This window comes from Haematobia irritans, chromosome 5 (assembly GCF_050003625.1).
Source record: "Haematobia irritans isolate KBUSLIRL chromosome 5, ASM5000362v1, whole genome shotgun sequence".
In the NCBI taxonomy this organism is placed as follows: domain Eukaryota; kingdom Metazoa; phylum Arthropoda; class Insecta; order Diptera; family Muscidae; genus Haematobia; species Haematobia irritans.
Genome location: NC_134401.1, coordinates 16,761,402 through 16,788,502, shown reverse-complemented (window position 1 = coordinate 16,788,502; position 27,101 = coordinate 16,761,402). Strand labels below are relative to the sequence as shown.

At 31.8% G+C, this 27,101-nt stretch overlaps 2 protein-coding genes and 1 long non-coding RNA gene across 13 annotated transcripts in view; 1 reads left to right on the top strand and 2 right to left on the bottom strand.

Moving 5' to 3' along the window:
* Positions 1-19,417, top strand: part of a (arc) — a 320,776-nt gene extending 301,359 nt beyond the window's left edge. For 5 of the 9 annotated variants that reach the window (XM_075309568.1, XM_075309571.1, XM_075309567.1 and 2 more), the window contains 5 exons: positions 10,645-12,298; positions 12,449-14,091; positions 14,179-14,349; positions 18,802-18,919; positions 18,989-19,417. In XM_075309568.1, coding sequence (XP_075165683.1) covers positions 10,645-12,298; positions 12,449-14,091; positions 14,179-14,349; positions 18,802-18,919; positions 18,989-19,019 — 3,617 coding nt within the window. In that variant the 3' untranslated portion in view covers positions 19,020-19,417. The remainder of the gene's footprint in view (positions 1-10,644; positions 12,299-12,448; positions 14,092-14,178; positions 14,350-18,801; positions 18,920-18,988) is intronic. The other 4 variants (XM_075309574.1, XM_075309572.1, XM_075309575.1 and 1 more) reach the window with 4 other exon arrangements.
* The window catches only part of LOC142238056 (tRNA pseudouridine(38/39) synthase), a 107,088-nt gene extending 84,235 nt beyond the window's left edge, over positions 1-22,853 (bottom strand). Inside the window, exons 1-8 of one of the 3 annotated variants that reach the window (XM_075309577.1) lie at positions 22,454-22,853; positions 22,303-22,394; positions 21,910-22,244; positions 21,552-21,853; positions 21,244-21,486; positions 19,608-19,756; positions 19,452-19,539; positions 4,705-4,813 (exon numbers count right to left, since the gene is read on the bottom strand). In XM_075309577.1, coding sequence (XP_075165692.1) covers positions 4,720-4,813; positions 19,452-19,539; positions 19,608-19,756; positions 21,244-21,486; positions 21,552-21,853; positions 21,910-22,244; positions 22,303-22,394; positions 22,454-22,827 — 1,677 coding nt within the window. In that variant the 5' untranslated portion in view covers positions 22,828-22,853 and the 3' untranslated portion in view covers positions 4,705-4,719. Of the gene's footprint in view, positions 1-4,704; positions 4,814-19,451; positions 19,540-19,607; positions 19,757-21,243; positions 21,487-21,551; positions 21,854-21,909; positions 22,245-22,302; positions 22,395-22,453 lie in introns of those variants that run through there. The other 2 variants (XM_075309578.1, XM_075309579.1) reach the window with 2 other exon arrangements.
* A 2,428-nt stretch (positions 22,854-25,281) lies between these two features.
* Positions 25,282-25,766, bottom strand: LOC142241625 (uncharacterized). Its single transcript, XR_012723733.1, has 2 exons — positions 25,537-25,766; positions 25,282-25,479 (listed from the first exon to the last, which is right to left on the bottom strand). It is a non-coding gene; the product is annotated as an uncharacterized LOC142241625 (long non-coding RNA).
* Between the last annotated feature and the right edge of the window lie 1,335 nt (positions 25,767-27,101).

Below are 27,101 nucleotides of genomic sequence, written 5' to 3'. Positions count from 1 at the left end.
CTATAGGAAATTTTCTCAAAATTTTATTTCTATAGGAAATTTTCTTAATATTGCATTTCTATAGGAAAATTTCAGAAAATTTCGTTTCTATAGGACATTTTAAGAAAAGTTCATTTCTATGGGAAACTTTCTGAAAATTTCATTTCTATAGGAAATTTTCTCAAAATTTTAGTTCTATAGGAAATTTTCTCAAAATTTCATTTCTATAGGAAATTTTCTTAATATTGCATTTCTATAGGAAAATTTCCGAAAATTTTTCTCAAAATTTCATTTCAATAAGAATTTTTTTCAAAATTCTATTTCTATAAAAAATGTTCTCAAAAATTCATTTCTATAGAAAAATGTCTCAAAATATCATTTTTATAGGAAATTTTCTAAAAAATTTCATTTCTAAGAAAATTTTCTGAAAATTTCATTTCTATAGAAAATTTTCTGGAAATTTCATTTATATAGAAAATTTTCTGGAAATTTCATTTCTATAGGAAATTTTCTAAAACTTCATTCCTATAGGAAATTTTCAGAAAATGTCATTTATATAGGAAATTTTCTAAAAAATTCATTTATATAGGAAATGTTCTCAAAATTTCATTTCTATAGCAAATATTCTGAAAATTTCATTTCTATAGGAAATTTTTTCAAAATTTCATTTCTATAGGATATTTTTTGAAAATTTCATTTATATAGAAAATTTTCTGAAAATTTCATTTCTATAGGAAATTTTCTTAATTTTGCATTTCTATAAGAAATTTTCACAAAATTTCATTTCTATAGGATATTTTTTGAAAATTTCATTTATATAGGAAATTTTCTGAAAATTTCATTTCTATAGGGAATTTTCTGGAAATTTCATTTCTATAATAAATTTTCTGAAATTTACATTTTTTAGGAAATTTTCTGCAAATATCATTTCTATAGGAAATTTGTTGAAAATTTCATTTCTATGGGAAATTTTCAAGAAATTTCATTTCTATAGGAACTTTTCAAAAAATTTCATTTCTAAAGGAAATTTTCTGAAAATTTCATTTCTATAGGACATTTTAAGAAAATTTCATTTCTACAGGAAATTTTCTCAAAATTTCATTTCAGTAAGAATTTTTTTTTTCAAAATTCTATTTCTATAGAAAATGTTCATGTTCAAAATTTCATTTCTATAGAAAAATGTCTCAAAATATCAAATTTTCTGAAAATTTCATTTCTATAGGAAATTTTCTCAAAATTTCATTGCTATAGGAAATTTTCTTAAAATTCCATTTCTATAGGAAATTTTCCAAAAATGTCATTTCTATAGGAAATTGTCTCAAAATTTCATTTCTATAGGAAATTTTCTAAAACTTCATTCCTATAGGAAATTTTCTGGAAATTTCATTTCTATAGGAAATTTTCTGAAAATTTAATTTCTATATGAAATTTTCTGAAAATTTCATTTCTATAGGAAATTTTCTAAAAAATTTCATTTCTATAGGAAATTTTCTAAAAAATTTCATTTCTATAGGAAATTTTCTCAAAATTTCATTTCTATAGGAAATTTTCTCAAAATTTCATTTCTATAGGAAATTTTCTCAAAATTTCATTTCTATAGGAAAATTTCAGAAAATTTCGTTTCTATAGGACATTTTAAGAAAATTTCATTTCTATAGGAAATTTTCTCAAAATTTTATTTCTATAGGAAATTTTCTTAATATTGCATTTCTATAGGAAAATTTCAGAAAATTTCGTTTCTATAGGACATTTTAAGAAAAGTTCATTTCTATGGGAAACTTTCTGAAAATTTCATTTCTATAGGAAATTTTCTCAAAATTTTAGTTCTATAGGAAATTTTCTCAAAATTTCATTTCTATAGGAAATTTTCTTAATATTGCATTTCTATAGGAAAATTTCCGAAAATTTTTCTCAAAATTTCATTTCAATAAGAATTTTTTTCAAAATTCTATTTCTATAAAAAATGTTCTCAAAAATTCATTTCTATAGAAAAATGTCTCAAAATATCATTTTTATAGGAAATTTTCTAAAAAATTTCATTTCTAAGAAAATTTTCTGAAAATTTCATTTCTATAGAAAATTTTCTGGAAATTTCATTTATATAGAAAATTTTCTGGAAATTTCATTTCTATAGGAAATTTTCTAAAACTTCATTCCTATAGGAAATTTTCAGAAAATGTCATTTATATAGGAAATTTTCTAAAAAATTCATTTATATAGGAAATGTTCTCAAAATTTCATTTCTATAGCAAATATTCTGAAAATTTCATTTCTATAGGAAATTTTTTCAAAATTTCATTTCTATAGGATATTTTTTGAAAATTTCATTTATATAGAAAATTTTCTGAAAATTTCATTTCTATAGGAAATTTTCTTAATTTTGCATTTCTATAAGAAATTTTCACAAAATTTCATTTCTATAGGATATTTTTTGAAAATTTCATTTATATAGGAAATTTTCTGAAAATTTCATTTCTATAGGGAATTTTCTGGAAATTTCATTTCTATAATAAATTTTCTGAAATTTACATTTTTTAGGAAATTTTCTGCAAATATCATTTCTATAGGAAATTTGTTGAAAATTTCATTTCTATGGGAAATTTTCAAGAAATTTCATTTCTATAGGAACTTTTCAAAAAATTTCATTTCTAAAGGAAATTTTCTGAAAATTTCATTTCTATAGGACATTTTAAGAAAATTTCATTTCTACAGGAAATTTTCTCAAAATTTCATTTCAGTAAGAATTTTTTTTTTCAAAATTCTATTTCTATAGAAAATGTTCATGTTCAAAATTTCATTTCTATAGAAAAATGTCTCAAAATATCAAATTTTCTGAAAATTTCATTTCTATAGGAAATTTTCTCAAAATTTCATTGCTATAGGAAATTTTCTTAAAATTCCATTTCTATAGGAAATTTTCCAAAAATGTCATTTCTATAGGAAATTGTCTCAAAATTTCATTTCTATAGGAAATTTTCTAAAACTTCATTCCTATAGGAAATTTTCAGAAAATTTCATTTCTATAGGTAATTTTCTGGAAATTTTATTTCTATAGGAAATTTTCTGAAAAATTAATTTCTATAGGAAATTTTCTGAAAAATGAATTTCTATAAGAAATTTTCTGAAAAATTAATGTCTATAAGAAATTTTCTCAAAATTTCATTTCTATAGGAAATTTTTTTCAAAATTTCATTTCTATAGCAAATATTCTGGAAATTTAATTTCTATAGGAAATTTTTTCAAAAGTTCATTTCTATAGGATATTTTTTGAAAATTCCATTTATATAGAAAATTTTCTGAAAATTTCATTTCTATAGGAAATTTTCTTAATTTTGCATTTCTATAGGAAATTTTCTGAAAATTTCATTTCTATAGGAAATTTTCTGAAAATTTCATTTCTATAGAAAATTTTCTGAAAATTTCATTTCTATAGGAAATTTTCCAAAAATTTCATTTCTATAGGAAATTGTCTCAAAATTTCATTTCTATAGGAAATTTTCTAAAACTTCATTCCTATAGGAAATTTTCAGAAAATTTCATTTCTATAGGTAATTTTCTGAAAATTTTATTTCTATAGGAAATTTTCTGAAAAATTAATTTCTATAAGAAATTTTATCAAAATTTCATTTCTATAGGATATTTTTTGAAAGTTTCATTTATATAGAAAATTTTCTGAAAATTTAATTTCTATAGGAAATTTTCTTAATTTTGCATTTCTATAGGAAATTTTCACAAAATTTCATTTCTATGGGAAATTTTCACAAAATTTCATTTCTATAGGAAATTTTTAGAAAATTTCATTTCTAAAAAAATTTCAATTCTTGAGGAAATTTTCAGAAAAATTCTCAACAAATATTTTCTTACCATTTCCAGTCTCTATTCAGGTAAGCCGCGAATAACATATATTCCATTTCTCTCTACTCAATAACCCAAATGATTCTTTAGGAACGTTAACCCTGTAGTTTTTGAACTATAACAAGTAATAATGAGTATCATTATGTTCTCAGATTTGTATCAGAACATGATTGTTTAACTAATTTGAGTAGAATCTGTGAATATTAGCTTCCCCATAACATTTTACACAATACTTTCAACAGAAAATTGTTATGCGTACGTGAGAAATTTTCTGCAATTTTTATGAAAATTATACCAAAGCGAATGCATTGATTTCGATGTACCCATTATTGAAGATTTCATACAAATGGAAATTTCAAAAGGCCAATAAAAATAATCAGAACACAAAAGTTGATGCGGATGATGATGATGATTGAAAAGAAGAGTATCTCATAAAAGCAATTTTATAAAAATTGAGTTATATTATGCGAATGTTGATAAGTCATTGGAACAAAAAGGAATGCTTTTAATGATACACGTTCATATTGAAGCAAATATTATCTCACTTCCGCTATTATAAATAATTGTGAGAATAATATTTCAAAAAACAATTAAAACAAAAATGCTGCAATTTTTGATATAAACATAAATTCATGTCTTTGTAAGAAATCTATAGTCAATATTTAATAATTATAATCAATTTAAAAAGAAATATTCAGAAGTGCTTATGGTTGTTTTTCCGTATCTTTCTGTTGCCAGTTGAATTTCTTAAGGAAATAAATGTCATGATTTCTGTTGACATTGTGCCTGCTTAAGTGACATATTCCAGATGTGCTAGCGCAATTCTGATAACACTGATAATATATTTATTTAACAAAAATAGGAAGCTTGAGTTTAACGTAAATATTAAAATGCCATTAAAAGAAGTATCTGTGTAAATATGTTGGTTGAGCCATCAACAAAAATAGATCGGGCAAGAGTAGAAGGTAAACACGGGCTCCTGAAACCAAGTTAATTTTTTTAATTCATTAAATTATAAATTTAATTAAAATATAACTTAATTTGATTTAGTATTTCTATAGGAATAACATTTCATGAAAAGATTCATCAGAGATGTAAGTGTGGAGAAAATTCGTCATAAAGAAATAAAATTCTGGACAAAATATTTTTGGTGCCGAAAATGTTGCTTATCGGTCTGGTATCACATTTGGCAAAATTTAAATAAAATCAAAATCATAATAATTTGTTTCTGAGGGTAAATGCCACTGCAATTCTAGCGCAAAAAAATCCTTTTTGTTGTATTTGACAGAAAACTGTTCTTTGACATAAAGAAATAATGACCCCAATCAGATGTTAATTTTGAATATTAAGTGGATCTCATATTTTCCGACAGTTTATTTTACCTAATTCCATTATTACCTCCTTTACTTTAAAGATATTTTCCTCTAACTGATATTTAAGTGTAAATGCATATTTAAGTGATGGTTATTTTAATTGCAATTTTATGAGTGCTCAGCCTTGATGCCAGCACAAAAACCTTTACAATTTATCCATACGACAACCGTAGTATATAACAAAAGAAAACCACAATCAAGTACCATTCTTGTGCTTTCCAATTATTTCCTTTTTTTGTATCCTCCCCTATAGAAGTGTGAGGATATAATTGGTTTGTCATTCGGCTTGTAGCACATCGAAATTCTTGATCTGCAGGCTTCACTAATTTGAGAAATGTTTTTTTTTTTTTTTTTTTTTTTTTTTTAATGGAGCCTTGCGCTGAAAATTGGTTCCGTCTATTTGCTATCGCAAGCCACCTTTTGCAAGGGGCTATACCGGTCCTTAGTTTGATGTACTCCCAAAATAAACAGATATCCTCATTTGAATTCCAGTGAGCGCAGAAACTTTATTTGTATCAGAAGTCACCGATATTAAGTATCTGGCGCCCAACTCGATTCATTTTCATTATAACAATTTTATGGGTCTATATCACGAATTTGCTTGGAAGCCCCAAATAAACAGATCTGCTCGTTTGAATTCTAGCGATCTCAGAAAGCTTACTTGTATTCAAAATTGGCAGATACTAAGTATCTGGCGCCCAACTCGATTCATTTTTAATAGAACAACTTTATAGGTCTCCTAAATTTGCTTGGAAGCTTAAACACGGGATCCATACACGGTGGCCACAGTTTGTAGAATTCTGCCAAAAATGGTAGATTTTTTATTAATTGGTAGATTGGTAAAATTCTTGATATTTTGGTAGATTTTTTTGCAAAATATTCTTCGCCAACTGAATTTTGACAAAATTTTCTATAGAAATAAAATTTTGACAAAATTTTCTATAGAAATAAAATTTTGACAAAATTTTCTATAGAAATAACATTATGACAAAATTTTCTATAGAAACAAAATTTTGACAAAATTTTCTATAGAAATAAAATTTTGACAAAATTTTCTTGTAGAAATAAAATTTTGACAAATTTTTCTATAGAAATAAAATTTTGACAAAATTTTTTTGTAGAAATAAAATTTTGACAAAATTTTCTTGTAGAAATAAAATTTTGACAAAATTTTCTTGTAGAAATAAAATTTTGAAAAGATTTTTTATATAATTAAATAAATAAATAAAAATGAAATTTTCACAAAATTTTTTATAGAAATAAAGCTTTGACAAAATTTCCTATAGAAATAAAATTTTGCTAAATTATTTTTGGCGATATGGACCAATTTTTGTGAGATTGGGGATCGGTTATACATAACTATAGACCGATATGGACCAATTTTTGCATGATTGTTAGCGGCCATATACTAGCGCAATGTACCAAATTTCAACCGAAGCGGATGAATTTTGCTCCTCCAAGAGGTTCCTGAGGTCAAATCTGGGGATCGATTTATATGGGGGGCTATATATATGTTATATAGCGAGATTATGCGGTGTTACTTTTAGACCAGCGAGAAGACTAACTTTCTATAGAATTGTGATCCGCATCGGATGCTCAAATTATTGAACGCTTTATACAAATCCTTGATGCAGGGTACATGGGCTACAATCCAGTCGTAATCAATGTCATTTTTTTATAAGTTTTTGTTTCTCCTTGTAAGAACATCTCTTAACTATCTTAACCGAATACATATCCATTGTCGTGTTCCATAACTTGAAGTGTCAAATGTTTGAACTATTTGCATTTGTCTTGAGCCAGCCATAAGAGTAACTGCAACCACAATAATAAAATATCAAACAGGAATCCACCAACTCCAAGCCAGTCAGTCAGTCAGTTAGGCGGTCTATACCAGCCTTCTCTTAGGCCAATGTCTTTCATATTGTGCCAGTTAAGTTTTTTTGTAGTTCTGCTGAAAACTCCATTTCTATGTTTCCTTACATGAGCCATATCAATACCGCCGCCGCAGCAGCCCCGTTTCCTTTACAATTGCACTCAAAGAAAGTCTTTATACATTTGTGTTGAAAAGGTACCCCAGGCGGCACGTGTTCATGTTGATTATTATTTTGCCATTGGCATTGATCATTGACGTACGCGATGTCGTCGTAGTCGTCGTTGATGACGACAATAGGGAATGAATAGGTCTACTATGTGAGGACGTTCTTCTTATTGTGGTTGAAGCTGCCAATAGGGGCATCTACTACTAACTGGCCATAAAGAAAAGTTTCTCTTTGTCTCCTTGCTTAGGTTCCTTTTTGTTTCTGTTCTGCTGCGACTACATGCTACTAATTCAATATTGATTGGTGTTGATAGTTAAGCTTATTGGCAACGCCTATGGAAAACTTATAAATGAATTTGCTTCCGACTTGTGGTTAGAAAGGTTTTCGTCGTTTGCCTTTCTATTGGGAATTGTAGTGTAATCGTATTTTAAGGCGTCGCAATTTATTAGAGCGTTATGATTGCCCGTATACAATTAAGATGATAATTTATTAGATTAACCTCTAGCGAGGATAACGAAAAATCTCTTAAAATTGTCTTGAGTTTATTGAGAACAAAAATTGATTGGTTTAACAAAGTCTTTAGCATTGATAGTAGTCGTGGTAATACAGTTATGTTTATCAATAACTAATCGCCACTATCGATAACATATAGCGATGACATCTAAATAACAGCGTAAGCGCTAACGTTCTTTCAATGGCCCATTAGGTTAGGTTATAAAACATCAGAGTAAAAAATAGGACATTCACACGATTGAAAAGGGGGCCCTTTTCATTTAGCGATCCGGAAGGTATGTTAGTTACGCCCTAATCATATGTAAATTTCGAACCAAAGGACCCCTCATATTGCCACGAAATACTTCGAACGGCAGAGGCAAAAACAGGACAATCTGATACTTGGAAAGCAAAGGCTTTTCATGACTTTCTTTGACATCTTTGAGGAAAGTATTAGAAGTGCGCACTGGAAAAGAGACCATCTAAGAAATCATACGACCTAATCATACGTAAATTAGTTCTGATACTGGGAAAGCAGAGCCTATGTTATTGCTGACTTTCTGAAGACACCTCTTTGACTGAACATCTTCGAGGGAAGTAGTAGGAGTGGCGTTGCGAAAATGCATGTCCGAGAAACTTTCATTGCCTTTGGACCCGAATTCTCGACGGATGGAATTGTCATGGTAAATGGTCGATCATTGTGGTTCGATGGAAAATTTATTGAAACCCAGAGTATTGCTTCTGTAGTAACAAAGATATCATCTGAGAAATCTTCAGATTTGGATGGTATAACAGTAATTGGTACTCGTACCCACCAGATTTTGGCAATTCTATTCAACCACTGGCGGCCTTCTCGAAGGCCCTGAAGATGACAAAGGTTGCACCGTTTTCTAAACCTTGTATACCTTAAATTGCTGTGAAGAAAATTGGTACTCATACCCTACAGTTTTTCACAAATCTTTTCAACCACTTCCTTAATTTGGGATTCTTCCCGAATACCTGGAAGATGACAGAGTTTGCACCGATCCCAAAACCTGATTCTTCTCCAGAGCAATATTCAAGTTATAGACCGATATCCTGCTATTGGAAAACTTTTCGAAACTTTAATTTTTAGAAGAGTTAGAGAATACATTGAAGACCAGACAATTTTAGGAGACTTTCACCTTTGCTGGGGGCCCTCCACTGACCATGCATTCTTCAAAGGCTTCAACAAACTGCACGGTACCATTGTCGGGTTCTGGACTTTGCCAAGGCATTTGGCTCTGTCCGGCATGGTGAAAGAGTTTGAGTTTGAGAATCGTCTGCGTTGATTGGTAGCAAGTTACTTGCGTGGTCGATTGCTTGCTGTCTAAATTGTCGACACGATGCAAAACTGGGACCAACATTGTATAGTATCTTCACGAGAGACATCCCTTCACCAACCGCAAGGGAATTGCTGCATAGCCTACCTAATAGCATTTATAGGTCCCTGAACTTCTACTTGGAGGAATTGAATGAGTTGTTCTCCAAGTGCAAACATTTAACTTCCGAACTTCAGATCCATATTCTTAATATTTTCCTCGAACACCAACGAGACTTGCAGCCATCTCTTGGGGTCCCATCCCAATATCCCAGTACAATGAAGAACATAATTTTTAGGTAACACCCAGTTTAGCTTTTGCTCACTCTACAGCCCATGCACTGACGGTGTTTTAGACTCATGTCATCAATGCCATCAGACAGCACGGTACCATTGCCGGGGTCTGGACTTTGCCAAGATATTTGCCTCTCCCCTGATCAAAGATTTTGGATTTGATTATTGGTAGCAAGTTTCTTGCGTGGCCGATTGTTTGCGGTCTGAATTGTCGACTGGATTCCTAACTGTCGACCAGTTACTTTCCACAGGGATTACTTTAAGGACCAGCATTGTATAGTATCTTTACCAGAGACATCCCTTTACCAACCGCAAGGGGCTTGCTGCTCGCATACCAAATAGCATTCGCTGGCCCTTGAACTCCTACTTGGAGATATTGAATGAGTTGTTTTCCAAGTGGAAGCTTAGGTAGACTGAACATTCAACCAGTGCGCGGCAGTTGTCTTCATAGATCGATGCGGTAACGTACATCTGAACTTCAAATCACATCGATCGAATATTCGGATTCAAAGAGTAGAAATAGGAGTTTTGAACACCACGATATACTAGGGAGTAGTTGTGAGAGGGAATACATATTTAGTGGCAGTTAGCTCGTGTGTTGTTGCTCGAACCTTGAAGTTCTAATTGGAGGAATTGAATGAGTTGTTCTCCAAATGGAAGCTTTGACATCAACAAGTGCCCGGTAATAGTATTGACAGTTCGATCCGGTAACGTAAATGCAAACTTTAGTTTCCATCAACCAAATTTTCGGATTTCAGGAGTAGAAATAGATGTTGGGGAATACAAATTTAATGGGCAGTTAGCCCGAAACTTGAACTTCTACTTGGAAGAATTGTTCTTCATGTGGAAAATATCCGAACTTCAGATCCCATCAAACGAATATTCGGATTTTATTAGTGCAAATTTTTGGATACAATGATACACTTGGGAATTTACATTCTTAATGTGGAACATATGCGAACTACAGATCCCATCGAACGAATATTTTTGTTGTCGAAGACAAAGAATGCTTTGTATATCCTCGACTATTCCATATTAGGGATGGTCTCACTCCGGGGGTCAGATTACTGATTAAAACCTAAGTAATTCGACCTCTAATCTCTTATATCTTCCCATATAGTCTGAATTTCTTCCAGCCAGAAGGAAAGGCTTAGGAGATGGGAAAAGCGACTTCTTCGTTCATAAGATGGCTAAGGAATCGAATATATTTTTACAAAAATAATTTATTTTAATATTTAACAAATTTCTTTTGTTTTTGCTCTCACTTTTTCAGTTTTCACTTGGGGCAAGCGTATGAGTCGAAAATTGGACATACTCAAACGTGGTGATAACTCCACACATAAATCTCACACAGATCTACGCAGCCTCTTTCACTCGCCCACGCATACAAATAATTCTAATTCGAGTGCTAACAGCAACAATACATTGGCGGCAACGGCTAAAGACAATGGTCAATCAAATACTTTGAAAAAATGTAAATCTGGACCCATAGAAACCATGAAACAACGTGGTGAACAGCAAAAAAACCAAAGTACTAAACAACAGCAAGGTAAATCGAATGAAAATGAAACCTCGCAATCGGCCTCAAATACACCGACACACACATCATCTCAAGCGGGACGACCCCAGAAGGCTTTGAAGAATTTCTTCCATCGTATCGGTTCGACTGGTATGTTAAATCATAAATCGCATAATCTGGTGAAGGCAGCTGAACCGAATCATCATAGTTCCACGACTTCGCTGTATCGCAGTAGTTCTACAAGTCAATTGAATTCATGTTCATATGTCAAGTGTGATGATCCCAGTGATGGCTTGAACTTGGCCAATAGCCAGAAAAGGCAATCGATTAGTGGTATATCCATTAGCGGATCCAATCATCACTCCAGCAGTGGCAGTATAGCAGGTTCTAGTATTAAGTCAAGCAGTTGTGATGATATTGCTAAAGTGGGGCAAACTAACGTTTCACCTCAGGGTTCGGTGGAATCGAGTTCAGCAACATCGCCACAGAATTCCAGCGATGCCAACCAAAGGCGTGGTGCTTTTCCTTATGCCTTCCTGCGGTCACGTCTTTCTGTTTTGCCTGAGGAAAACAATGGATCGGTGCTGAAGCAACCCTCTCTCTCAAGTCTTCACACTCTGGGAGAACTCACCATGCCAAATCAACAGCATCATTCACAATTTCTACAAGTCCACAATTCGCCCTTGACTAAACACCGTAATTCCACAATATTGCCCGCCACAGAAAGTGACTTCACCCACATGGTTGATACAATATCAGTAGCTAGCTCTACACCAAATCATTGTCCCAAGATGATTTATAGGAATGATTCACTGAGTAAACGTTATTCCTCGGATGATAGTGCTATCAGCAACTGTTCACCTTTGTTACATGGTGGCGGCGGCGGCGGTGGCGGCAGTTCTCAGCCTTCTACTGGCAGTGGCGGAAGCGGTGATGTTTCACGCAACAATAGCATTACTTCCAAGGACTGGGAACCACTTTACCAAAGATTAAGTAGTTGTCTAAGTTCAAATGAATCGGGCTATGACAGTGATGGTGGTAATAATACCACACGCCTGAGCAATAGCCTTGGCATCTCTGGTGGAGATACAGAATCTATTGCTTCGGGTACGCTTAAGCGAAATTCACTGATATCTCTGGCCTCTTCGGAAGGTTTGGGTGGCGGTAATCCATTGCGGTCCAGTAGTATTTGCAGTACCATTAGTGGACCTGTCTCATTAGGTGGCTATAATTATGATTATGAAACGGAGACAATACGTCGCCGATTTAGACAAGTTAAATTGGAGCGTAAATGTCAGGAGGATTATATTGGTCTGGTGCTGTCGCCGAAAACTGTGCAGACTTCGAATAATGAACAGCAATATCGTTATCTGATTGTGGAAATTGATCCGTATGGAATGGCTCAAAAGTAAGTGAATAATTCTCTGTATTTTTTCCTAATTTGCCCTGTTACTTTCTCTCTATCTCTGTCTTGCTCTTTGTTTCTTATCCTTTCTCAAATAAGAAAACTAAGATTCCATGATCCCAAATGTAATCCCTGTCAATATCTTTCTTTCAGAGATGGCCGTCTACGTCTTGGTGATGAAATTGTCAATGTAAATGGCAATCATCTCCGTGGTATACAATCCTTCCAAGAAGTTCAACGATTGCTTAGTTCATTCGTAGATAACTGTATTGATTTGGTCATAGCACATGATGAAGTGACAACAATTACCGATTTCTATACAAAAATCAAAATAGACGGATCCACAAGTCCATATCAACAGAGCACGGAGGATAATAAGGGTGTTGTTGGGGGTCAAGAACAGCAGCAATCAAATGACATGTATAGTTCCCTGCAATCTCTGGCAGCAGATGCACCACCACAACCACACCCTACTCGAAATGATTATTTAGCAAGGGCCAGGAAACGTCTCAGCTATACCCAGAGAACACAGAGCACGGATAGTATCAATAGCTATGATCTGCATAGTCTCCAGCTGGCTTTGGAAAATGATAAAGATGAGGACACCGAATCAGTGGCCTCGACCTCGACCATAAATTCCCGAATAGATGGCACATCGGGTGTGGCTAGTATGCCACCTTCCATGCCTATAATGCAACATCGTCGTTGCTCAACTCCTCGCCATTCCATGGATGCCGCTGCCATGGAACATATGAGACGACGAGCACGGTCGTCTTCAGGTCAGCGAAATTTGGAACTAACCCCAATGCTTTATAACCAAAACCCGGAATATACTCCCGTCTATAACAACCGCTCGGCGAGTGTGTCATTAGCCACGCATACGATAAGCGATGATGAGAAATGGCAACTGCTGAATCGTAAGCGTTGCTCCGAGGGAGCGGCTTTGTTGACCCCCCTCGCTGCGGCCAAAGGTGGTCATGCAGCAGGTAATCGTAGTTCATCCCTTAGCATAGAAACACGCAAAGCTAGTCTTGTAAGTCAAAATAGTCTAGAGGGGGCTCCTCAAGCCACGAACACGGCGCCAGCAAGTGGGTTTCCACCACGTTCACACTATACCCGCAATTCAATAAATCTCTCAAATTCGCATTATCGTTCCTTGCGTTTTGCACACTCTCGTTTGAGTTCATCGCGTTTAAGTCTATTTTTACAACCAAATAACTCCAGCACAACCACAATGGCAACATCACCACCACCAACATCATCGGCACAAACAAATGCCAATAATCAAAACACTACAGCATCAACAACAAAGGGATCAAGTACAACAACACAACTAGCAAATAATCTTCATACAAACACTAACAATACCAATGCATTAAAACAACAACAACAACAATTCACATTAACCAACAACACTATCCCAAATAATACAACTATTACATTAAATAACCAAGAAATCGATGGTAATTTGGATCAATCTGTTCGAACAGATTTGCATAATGATCTCAATAATACAACAACAAATTCCCTAAAACAAGATCAATCTTCCTGCACTGCTTCCGCTTCTCTAACCTTAAATCATTTAACTAAACATCATCATAGTCTCCAACAACAAAATCCAAATCATCATCATGTAAATGTATCCTCTTTAGTCGGAAATAGATCATATTTAACCCCGGCCATGGCAACACCATCAGCCGCCATGTTACAACATCATAGGCCATCATTGCCCGTAGTGAAACTAACCATAAAGGATGAGGAAATGGCCGAAGTTATCAGAGCTTCTATGAGTGAGGGTAAAGTAGTCGATCATTGTAGATTTATTTTGACTTTGAGTATGGAGTTATGGACCTTTCTAAATTCGTGTTGTTGGTTTTTTGCAGGCAATCGTCGTGGTACTCCAAAAATTGTAACTTTTTACAAAGGTCCTGGCCTTAAATCGTTGGGTTTTAGCATTGTGGGAGGCCGAGATTCACCAAAAGGCAATATGGGTATCTTTGTCAAAACAGTATTTCCCAGTGGTCAAGCTGCTGATGATGGATCTTTACAAGCTGGTAAGTTAAAAAAGAGATTTTTTCAAATAATTTTAATACTAAAACGAGAGCTAAAATTCGATTTTAATGTCCCAAACCACGGAATTCTTCGCATTGTGTTCTTGATCTGAGAAAAACGTTACTGTTGAGATATTCTAACAAGTGGCATACACCACAAAAGCTGACACACTAATTTAAGAAAAAATGGCAAACTTCTTCATAAAGAAAACTGCAATTGCGTTTAGCATTCATTTTCAGTTATTTTTAACAAAATTGTAGTTTTTTTTATAAATAAAATTACCCAGCAAAAACTAGGTAACCACATCTCATTACAATTGACATTACCAGGAGTAAAGCTGTCATTACACGTTGCATTACATTGCGGCGAGTTATAATGACTAACTTGTAATGACAAAAATAAATACTTCTCGGTAATTTTCGAATTGTTATTCTCAAATTTTTAGGCAGTTGTAGTTAATATAATTATTAACATAATCGAGCACTTACATAAAAAATAAAAAAGAATATGTAATGTAAAGGCAATTCTGAAAAATTTTCCGTTAAGAATTTTTTATCACAAATATTTCATAATAATTGTGTTTAATGGCATTATCACATTATGTTTTAAATAAATGCTTTCTTATACCTCATTGACATTACACTTCCAAAATGCGCTTAAACTAAATTTCAAATGCCATTTGCCTTATAAAAAAGAGACTTAAAATCCACTTTTAGTAGATTTCGAACCTTATGTGAATTGGTTATTGGATATATTATAACGTAATTCACGAATCCAACTCCCTTAAACAACCTACATTTATTTCTATTTTAAGTGTGAAATTAATTTGAGTGTAATCTTATTTAGATTATTTATTAGATTTTTTGTTTATTTATACAATATTCTATTTCTATTCAAGTAGTTCTCCTATTACAGCACCACTCGCCATATTTTGATCCATTGTAATCGGCGATAGAAATCAATATTTTCGAGATTTGGTTGCCTGAGACAATAAGTGGCTATTTTGCAAGCTTTGGTGTATCTACGAATGTCATTACATATTAGGTGATTATATGCTTTAAATGCACTACTTATTTTATGGCCGAAAGTATGCCTGGGGAGAAGTACTTTCCTCCTAGGACATGCGTATGTAAATGTAATCCGAAGCGATGCCAATTAATAAGTGGTTATTAATTTTTAAATAGGCTTACCTACAAGATTACCGGGTAATGAGAGTTTTTGCTGGGTATTGTTTTTTTTTTTTTGCTATAGAAAATTTTGTCAAAATTTTATTTCTATAGAAAATTTTCTCAAAATTGTAATTCTGTAGAAAAATTTTGTCAAAATTTTATTTCTATCGAAAATTTCGTCAAAATTTTATTTCTATTGAAAATTTTGTCAAAATTGTATTTCTAACGAAAATTTTTTCAAAATTTTATTTCTATAAAAAATTTTGTCAAAATTTTATTTCTATAGAAATTTTTGGCAAAATTTTATTTCTATAGAAAATTTTGTCAAAATTTTATTCTATAGAACATTTTGTCAAAAATAAAATTTGTCAAAATTTTATTTCTATAGAAAATTTTGTCAAAATTTTATTTCTATAGAAAATTTTTGTCAAAATTTTATCTCTATAGAAAATTTTGTCAAAATTTTATTTCTAAAGAAATTTTTGTCAAAATTTTATTTCTATAGAAAATTTTGTCAAAATTTTATTCTATAGAAAATTTTGTCAAAAATAAAATTTTCTCAAAATTTTAATTCTGTAAAAAAAATTAGTTTTTTATTTTTAACAAAATTTTAGTTTTTTTATAAATAAAATTATTGTTTTTTTTTTTTCTACAGAAAATGTTGTCAAAAATTTATTTCTATAGAAAAGTTTGTCAAAATTTTATTTCTTTAGAAAATGTTCTCAAAAATAAAATTTCTCAAAATTTTAATTCTGTAAAAAGAAATAGTTTTTTATATTTCATGTTAGTCTGATACCGAAACAGGCAATTGACGTCCAAATGCATTATATCTAATTATACAATTATTTTTCGAGCTTTATGGACAGATATAGATTAGGAACATGGTCAATAGAGCCATTGAAAAGAAAACGCCAGATACAAATCTATACACGACTGGACTGTACATGTTTCGGTTCGGGCGAATGAACCTTTCCACAGTCTTTAGTATAGATCTGGCTGGGAGAGATGACTCAATTTTGGGCCCTTTATGCTAACTCCTTATGGAGAAAACATTTGGGAAATTTCCTCTTACAAATTGAATCATCTTTTCTCCCACTGTACATCATCTTTTCATATAACTTTACAAGCCCCTTAATCTAATTTTTATTTCGTTTTGTTACATAGTAATGCAACAACACGAAATTTATTTTTAGAAAGCTAATTTGGTAGAATTCACCTAAGTGGTGAACAGTCGAACAATGCTTATTGTTTCTACAGTCAACTACATCAACATGTGACAACTTACAGAAACTGGTTTCCAGGATACAACAACAATTCTAACGCGCACATTAGTCGTGTTTTTTCCTAGTTTTACGACGGGCTCATCGTTGCTTATTATATTTCATGTTAGCCTGATACCGAAACAGGCAATTGACGTCCAAATGCATTATATCTAATTATACAATTATTTTTCGAGCTTTATGGACAGATATAGATTAAGGAACATGGTCAATAGAGCCACTGAAAAGAAAACGCCAGATATTTTTAACAAAATTGTAGTTTTTTTATAAATAAAATTATTGTTTTTTTACAGAAAATGTTGTCAAAATTTTATTTCTATAGAAAATTTTGTCAAAATTTTATTTCTATAGAAAATTTTGTCAAAATTTTATTTCTATAGAAAATTTTGTCAAAATTTTATTTCTATAGAAAATTTTGTCAAGATTTTATTTCTATAGAAAATTTTGTCAAAATTTTATTTCTATAGAAAATTTTGTCAAAATTTTATTTCTATAGAAATTTTTGTCAAAATTTTATTTCTATAGAAATTTTTGTCAAAATTTTATTTCTATAGAAAATTTTGTCAAAATTTCATTCTATAGAAAATTTTGTCAAAATTTCATTCTATAGGAAATTTTGTCAAAAATAAAATTTCTCAAAATTTTAATTCTGTAGAAAAATTTTGTCAAAATTTTATTTCTATAGAAAATTTTGTCAAAATTTTATTTCTATAGAAATTTTTGTCAAAATTTTATTTCTATAGAAATTTTTGTCAAAATTTTATTTCTATAGAAAATTTTGTCAAAATTTCATTCTATAGAAAATTTTGTCAAAATTTCATTCTATAGGAAATTTTGTCAAAAATAAAATTTCTCAAAATTTTAATTCTGTAGAAAAATTTTGTCAAAATTTTATTTCTAACGAAGATTTTGTCAAAATTTTATTTCTATCGAAAATTTTGTCAAAATTTTATTTCTATCGAAAATTTTGTCAAAATTTTATTTCTATCGAAAATTTTGCCAAAATTGTATTTCTATAGAAAATTTTGTCAAAATTTTATTTCTATAGAAAATTGTGTCAAAATTTTATTTCTATAGAAAATTTTGTCACAATTTTAGTTCTATAGATAATTTTGTCAAAATTTTAGTTCTATAGAGTTTTTTCAAAATTTTATTTCTATAAAAAAATCTCAAATTTCATTTCTATAGAAAATTTTCTCAAAATTTCATTTCTATAGAAAACTTTCTCAAATTTTATTCCTGTAGAAAATATCTATTTATGAATTTCCTCTTAGTTTGAAATATTTTGCAAAATCTACCAAAACATCGAAAATTCTACCATTCTACCAAACAGTAAAAAATTTAGCATTTTTGGTAGAATTCTACCAACTGTGGCAACCGTGCATATGACTCCGCTTCAGTTGCCATTTCAAGCGTTTATAATCTTGTTCCAGTTTTTATTGTGCTACTAAATGACATACTTTACATATTTGTTAAGTTTGGCTACTTTTAAAAAAATTCTTTTCGTAATGATTTTTTTTGTACATTTTTGTTCTAAATTCTGTTAAGATTATGGAAGTGATTGGTATCTTAACCAGTAATCATGTTTACGCCACAATGCTATATTTGTAACGTCTTGTCCCTTTGCATATTATAATGATATCATTGTGACACATTTAGCACCTAAAACTATGCAACGATAGTTGTCTATAGTATTTAAATCATGCTACTCTCCTGAAGTGTCAAGTTCAATTAAGAAAAACTGATAAAAATTGCAATGATACTTTTTGCGGCACAATGAAAAAGTGTCGTTCGTCATAAGATTTCTTTTTTTCACAATTATATCATTTTCTATATTTATCCTAGCCCTGATTCGAAATGTGAAGATCGGACAGAGTATTGGTCAAAATACTATAAATCACTGTATTTTTTAGGCAGCTAGCAGTTGAATTATTATTTTAAATATATTTATATTTTATACTTGGCTATAAATAAATTAAAAATTCCTATATATATTTTTTTTCAGGTGATGAAATCACAGAAATTAATGGTAACTCAGTACAGGGAATGAGTCATGCTGAAACCATAGCATTATTTAAAAATGTACGCGAAGGACCAATCGTTTTAAAAGTTTTGAGAAGAAAGTAAGCATTAGAAACAAAATTTAAATTAATATTGTCAAACACGATTTGCTAATGATTTTCCTATTACAGACTACAAAAGGCCAAATCTATGGGAGCTTGAAACTGAATAGAGAATATTGTATTAACATAACCATTTTTTTTCTTCTTAACTTGTTCTTGTTAAATTTAAATATTGTTAAATATTGCAAATTAGTTAAGTTCTATTCTAAGTATAATCTATAGTAATATGAATTTACTATACATTTATTTATACTAATTGTTTTAATTTAGTTTCTAAGTAGATAGCACGAAAACTTTAACGGATAACAAAACAAAAATGTACAAAACTACTTTAATGGAAATTAAAAAAAATCAATTTTTAGAATTCTGTTGCACAGATACACTACATCTTAACAATTTATTAATGTATGTATGTTCTATATATTAAGAGACATCAAATCTATTTGAATTGTAAATTAATAAAATGCAAATAACAATGTTGAATGTTTAAACAAACTACTTTAATATTGTTTTTTTTTTGTTCAAAACTTACTTCAACGAATCCTCTGTATCTTTTGCTTCTTGGGTTACTACTAAACGTTGTTTTTTCACAAAATGTTCAATACGATTTTCCAAACTCTCTGCAATGAATAAAAGGGGGAAAACAACGATTTAGTTTCCAGATTTTAATTTTCTAAGCAATACCTACCACATCTTTTACGGGTTAAGAGTTTTTGATATTGGCGAGGTTTAACACAATCCTGAAGTAGTAGAACTTGCGATTGCTGTGTTTTCGTTTTGAATTCATTTTCCAAAAGATTTTCCAAATTATACAGAACATTACGAATCATTGTTGATCTGTAAGAAGATTAGAAAAGGTTAGAAGAACTATTCCAATTTTGATTTAATTTATTTTAAATATGAACAATTTCGGGAATAGTTTCTAAAATGGACTGTATGTTTATTATTGATAACTTCCAGAATTGTTTATACAGAAGCCAAGATCAGTGAACCCACTTGTACATCTTCATCGAAGACGGTAAGGAGCATCATTAAGAGCAATAGCAATAAATCTGTCATATACTGAATCTTGAAACTTGGTTTTTTGTTTCTTTATTTTTTGGTCACTGGTCTTGGCTTCTGTATAAACAATTCTAGAAGTTATCAATAATAAACATACAGTCCATTTTAGAAACTATTCCCGAAATTGTTCATATTTATTATATAAAGAGTCGGGTCGTTAGACCATATATGTCTCGAAAGCTACTTAATTTTTTAAATAGTTGACTTAGATGATAACAATAAATATCATAAACCCCAAAAAATGGCTTCATTGTATTTTAGAGATTCTACTTAGACCAAGCTTAAGAAAACTAGGCTTCTATAATTTATTTTCACGTAGGCATAGTTGCGATATCGCTACAGTGCATTAACTTTTTCAAATCAAAATCCATTTTAAGTCAAAATAATTTTGGAGAATTTATCTAAATGTCTTCCGAAAAAAGGGAAACAGTCACAGTTTTTTTAATACAAAACTTTGTCTTCTATTTCTATTTCTTCCATCCTCCACAAGAGGGGACCACGCTAACATCGAAATTCTCCTACAGTGTTTATAGGAAAGCTGCTATTTTTTATATATTTTTAGTCGTCGTGAAATTTTCATTTAACCTAGCAATGTATGACTAACTTCCAAACGAAGAAAAAGTGAACATCGCCCGAATTTCTTTTTATATTGGATAATATGTAGAATGAAGCGATCTCCATATTTACTTTTTCTTTATATCCAAGAAAACCACACCTAAATTGGTTCTCATAAATAATGTCCCCATAAACACTGATCTTCAGATTTGATTCTTGGTGGTCTTGGATTCCTCTTATTTATCTGATCCGCTAGTATCGATCTCTAGTAACCACACACACCCAATTTATCAATAATTGCCCTTAATTAAATGCAGCATTAATATAACTCAATAAACAGATATCACCATCTTAGCGTCCTGGGCGGATTTTAATCCTATCTGATCCTTACGAGTCGATAATTCAATTGAACCCCATATAAAATAATGATTCACCGGTGCCTTGCCTCCATTTTCCATTCGATCCGCATAAAATTGGTAAGGCTACGATAGGATATAAGGTCCATAAAAAACAATCGTCTCATTGTAGTATGAAACTTTTGAATAGAAAAATTTTAACCGATTGCCTTTAAAACATGGATATGGTCTTTCATAGCAACATTGTCTTTTTGATTCCGTTACCATATATTGCATCCATCATGTTGGCAGATTTATCTTCAAGGTCTTTCGAGTGGCTATACCATGCATTGTAGTTTTTCATTAACTTACTTTATACTAAACTGTGTCCATTCGCTTTGCACATTCTCAATAAGCTTATGCAAATTTTCCTCATTATAAATCCACTTTCCGATATCCGTTGGCTCGTTACCCTCCTCCAATGAATCTCTTTGTTCTACTAAAGTGTCTTCAGTGTCCATGGCCATATCATCGTCCAGACGACAGGTTTTGGCACGAAAATCACATTGGAAAAGGTTCAAAGGTAAGCCAATAGCAGGTGTATATTGGGGTTTACTATAGAGAAAAATAATGAAAAGCTCCACAAAAGTCCAGTTTATTTTTTACTTAGAATTACTTGCCATGGATTTTTCTCGACATCTAGAAGTTCCGCTATCACTTCTGGTTCCTCCTTTTCTTGGCCTATTAGCAATAATATTGCCATAATACAGCGTATTTGATGCCAAAGGAAGGCATTTGCTTTAATTTCCAAATAATACATTGAATAGCCTCTCCGATTTTCATCTTGACCATTTGGGCAAGGATATACATTGGCCGATTGAAGATTTCGCATATAATTAACAACACCATTGTGGACATCCATTTTACAAAAATTACGAAAATCTCCATGGGTCTGAAGAAGTTTACATGCTTGTTGCATTGCCTGAAATGTGAATAAAGCGGTTGATATTTTTTATGGATTACCAATATGTTATTTACCTCTATATTTAAATCTCCTTTGGGAAAATAATAGCGGTATGTTCTTCCTATACAATCAAATCGTGCGCTATAGACTGGACTATGTAAAGGCATCCATGCTATGCATTGAATATTTTTGGGAAGAATACGATTCAAGAGACCACAATAGTCGATCTCTTTCTTAAGACTTTCTTCATCGAATTGTTGTGAAGGGGGGAATTTGCTACGTATATCTATTGATATAACTTGACAGAATGCGCTAACTTCTTTATCAGTGCGTCCACAACGATGATAATTGGAAGAATTACGGGATTCGATTAGGCAGGCACGTGTCAGAGCCCTAAATAAATGGTATTCTGAAGGCGAAAAAGATTATTATTGACATACCATTAATTTTCCCGAAATTTTTGTTACCTATTGTAGCATTTGAATCTTCCTGACAAGCAAATCCTTGATAATCCCAGCCAAAATAAAGAAATTTCATTAAAACATGCCGTCGAAAACATCTGCAAGAAATATACATTATATGGATATCGGTGATTTGGAGCTACATATGTGGTCATACTTGCTAAAATCAAACTGCCGCTTTTTATCTTTTTTACTTGCAACACGGGGTGTTTCTTCTTTGTTATTGCTGCCATCATTATTATCATTTTGCGCCTTTAACGTACATTCATTTAGAGTATTCAATTCATCCACCAAGTCATAATTTTTGGTATCATCGTCGCTTAATTTTTTGTTTAAAATATTTTTGAGTTGGAAATTGTAAGCCTCAAGCTGAATGATTTTATCAATTAAATCGGATTTTGATAACTTTTCCAATTCTTCCCTCGGCAAGCCTTTTACGCGTTTATTGATTTGTATTTTTGAGGACATCTTAGTGGTTTCCCAGTTCCCCAATGTTGGTTTGTTTTTGTTTGAAATGCTAGAGGCAGGCATTTTTAAAGAGGGGGCAGCATTGTTGGCCCCTCATGTGTTGATTCATGAATACCGATTACTCCCTGACTATTGTTGACGCTTAAGAATAATCTTATGGGTAGTGTAGATGAAAGAATATGTAATTCGCCGTCATGTCGCACATATCCCAAATATTGTCTCCACTTTAACAGCCAATTTCTCATATTCGAAACGAATGCTTTCGTTCGACTAGAATGCCCAAAACAGCTGAATTTATAAAGGCCGGTATGCACCTCTAGCGAAAAATTTCATTCCCATAAGAAATGCATTGCTATTTATGCTAACGAAATTTTCGGTAGCGTTCAATTTCGTAAGCTGGTACGCACCTCTAATGAAAATAACAGGGTTGTCAAAAGCACATTTTGGCAGCAAACATTTAATTTATTACAATCATTGTGTGCGTACCCTGCCAGCATTTCAAAGTTCCATTTCATCTTCATCGCTACCACAGACTCGTAAATGTCACTACAACCATCCTACTGTGATGGGGGCAGCATATCATAAAGTACAAAATGTACTTCATACATGTATTTTGCCATCACTACTTTTACAAAAGCCATTTTATTTTTTGTGAAACGCCAAGCGCAACCAGCTTGTTATATTTTATTTAAATAAAAACGAAAATAAAGTTCTGAAAACATAGATTTTACGCTTAAAATTGTGAAAGGTATATTAGTGAACAATTTTTGATTTTCCAAATGGAATAAAGTGATTGTTTTTCAAATATTTTACAGACACGCTGCCTCCATCGAATAAAAACACTGGCTGATAGACGCTGCAACATGTAACTCGCTACTTGTAACTCTACCTCATCATTAATGCAAAAAATTATGTTAAATGTGATGTGATAGTGGTATAAATGTAATATTTTTAAGAATTTGTAAATAATTAATCAAATTATTAAATATCTAAACAAACGTGTTTTACTCGACCACAATGATTCTTTTACCACTATCTTAAAATGTGCTTTTTCTGATTGTTTGGAGGGTCTCTTATTGGCGTCGTTCTAAATTGATCTATAAAGGCACCTAATAATTGCACTCATGCGAAACCTTTTTGTAGTAACTTGGCGTGGTACAACTTCTCAATAGTGACGGCGCTTTTCCGACGAGTTTTTGATATCGTATATGATTGTTTTCAACGTACTGGGGATTCTCAGAAGCGCCCCCAAATTCAAAAAATGTTGGCAGGGTAAAAGTTTTAAAAGGTCTGTAAATAATAAACAATTTATTTGAGGAATATTTGGAACATACATTAACAATTTTTAAAAGCGAATAGCTGGTTTAAAATTTGTGTACACAGCCCTGTTTTTTTGTTGTAGACTTAAATAAATGTTTGCTACCGAAAATTTCGCTAGAGGTGCATACCGGCCTTAAGGGAAAAAAATAATCTGTAAGACGAATCAGAGCATATTCATTCTTGCGAAAAAAAATGTTATAGAAATCATTATTTCGCCTATAGAAAGCGGTGTTTACTTAAGGCCGGTACTATGTTCATTCTTGCGAAACATTTTTATGGAAACCATTATTTCGCACATAGAAAACGGCGTTTTTTAGGTAGCTTGGAGCGCTATTTGACAGGGAGCGATATTGGATTCAGTTGGTGGTTGTTGCTTGTTTTTACAAAATAACATTTTATTTTTCCTTGGGCAATTGATCTGCTATTCCTTTGATCCTTTGTATAGTTTCGGAACAAAAATATGGTCCGTGTATGATTTATAAACCCGCACAAATAGTTTTTAATAAATAAATTATTTCTTAATTCACATTGCAAATGGCGCCGTGCTATAAACGTCAGTTTTTCAACACGAAAAAACAAAGTATCACAAATGGTAAAAATTTCGCAAATTTTTCGCATTTTTTGGTTTTGTATGGAGTTTCAACGCGAAAACCGAACAGATTACCGGCCTTATCTCTGTAAATAGGGTCTCAAACTCAGGGATGTTAACTTATTTATGCGAAATAATATACCTGCCTATTTTTTCGCCAGGGTTGTATAAATATGAGTTCGAAAATGCTCAAAACAATAATTTTGCATTTATTCCGCGCTAATCTTTTTTATATGGAGTATAACACATTTTTGTGCGAAAACGTGATCTTAGTACTAGGCTTATGGGGAAAACGACTGGTTTTGAAGTGCTTATAAAGAGAAAACATTTCAAACGCCCAAAATGCGCTTTACCCCTGCCAACATTTTTTGAATTTGGGGACTCTTTTGAGAATCCCCACTACGTCGAAAACAATCATATACGACATCAAAAACTCGTCGGAAAAGCGCCGTCACTATTGAGAAGTTGTACCAAAATGTTTCGCATGAGTGCAATTATTAGGTGCCTTTATAGATCAATTTAGAACGACGCCAATAAGGGACCCTCCAAACAATCAGAAAAAGTGCATTTTAAGATAGTTGTAAAAGAATCATTGTGGTCGAGTAAACCACGTTTGTTTAGATATTTATTAATTTGATTAAACATTTACAAATTCTTAAAAATATAACATTTATACCACTATCACATTACATTTAACATAATTTTTGGCATTAATGATGATATTGAGTTACAAGTAGCGAGTTACATGTTGCTGCGTCTATCAACCAGTGTTTTTATTCCATGGAGGCAGCGTGTCTGTAAAATATCTGAAAAACAATCACTTTATTCCATTTGGAAAATCACCAAATTGTTCACCAATATACCTTTCACAATTTTAAGCGTATAATCTATGTTTTCAGAACTTTATTTTCGTTTTTATTTAATTAAAATATAACAAGCTGGTTGCGCTTGGCGTTTCACAAAAAAAAAAATGGCTTTTTTAACAGTAGGGATGGCAAATTACTTGCATGTACTTTTTGATGTACCTTTTCATGATGGTTGAAGTGACATTTACGAGTCTGTGGTAACGATGAGGTTGAAATGGAACTTTGAAATGCTGGCAGGGTACAGGTTATCTGTTATTCCGGACGGAATGTCGGTGTTTGTAGAGATTCTTACAGTGTGTCGGATCGATACGACTTGTCGGCGATGACTAAATAATCGGCAAATGTGTTATCGATCCCATAAGTATGCAGCAGTATCGATTATGCCTGCACACTTAAAGCGGACCTTAGACGGTCGGATAAACACTCCGACAGAGGTTCGTCTATTTGTTGTGTGTTCGTTCAAGTTTTGCCCTTACACTGCACGAACAAATGTGATGCCAACATGAAAAAATAAGAGGAAGCATAAACAAACAATGAAGTTGTACGAAGATTTATGGGTGAAACCATTTTTTACTGAAAAACTGGAAGAAGATAATAAAAAAAATACTGGTATATGTGTCAAAACAATGATTCCTGAAGTAATCCACATTTAATATATTACAAATTACTTGAATTTCAAAATACTTGTCGCCTGGTTTCCCATTGATTGGAAGTGGAATTTTTCCACGTTTTTACCACAAGACTGGTTTAGATTTATATATTTCTTTAATTTTCAACCAGAATTGGCGGCCCATCATTCATTTCATTGCATAAATGCCTGTTTTTAATGTAAAAATAAATTTGTCTTTGATAATGTTTGTCGAACATCCCCTTACACTCAATGATTTGTACCACCCAACCAGAAAAAATCAAAGTTGTTTTGATTTTATGCCAACACGTCCCCGCGACAGCCGAACACGACCTTATACAATCGGATTTGTCGCCGCAACGTGTTGTGTCGCAGGGTTTATCCGGCCGTATAAGGTGCCCTTAACTTATATTGTGCACAATGTATGGGATATGTTCGAGACGAGCACTGTCGTCCGGAATAACTGATAGTCTGTAAAGCGCATAAAGTACAAAAATATTTATGAAGAATATTATATTTTTTATCAAGTCTTATCAAATAATGGATGGAAAAGATCCAATGAATTGATTGATAATCATTTTATATTTCCAAATTAATTAATTAAAATTAATTCTTTGAAAAATGTTTGAAAGCGTATTGAATATAAATGCTTGTGTTTATTGGGATATTTCACAAGAAAAGAAAACGCCATAAGTTGTTTTCTTGGCTTAAAACAACCTAGTATAAAAGTAATCGTGACAGTTTTACCTCAAGTATAGTGACTACGGCATTTATGTTCCTATTGATACCCATAGACTCTATATTGCTATAGATCATAGACTCTATATTGCTATAGATGAACGAAATGTGTCAAACCCAAATGTTCAGTAGCAACGAATGGAATAAGTAGTGAAAATGGGAGTATAAAATACGACTATTCGCTACTTTTTTTTCT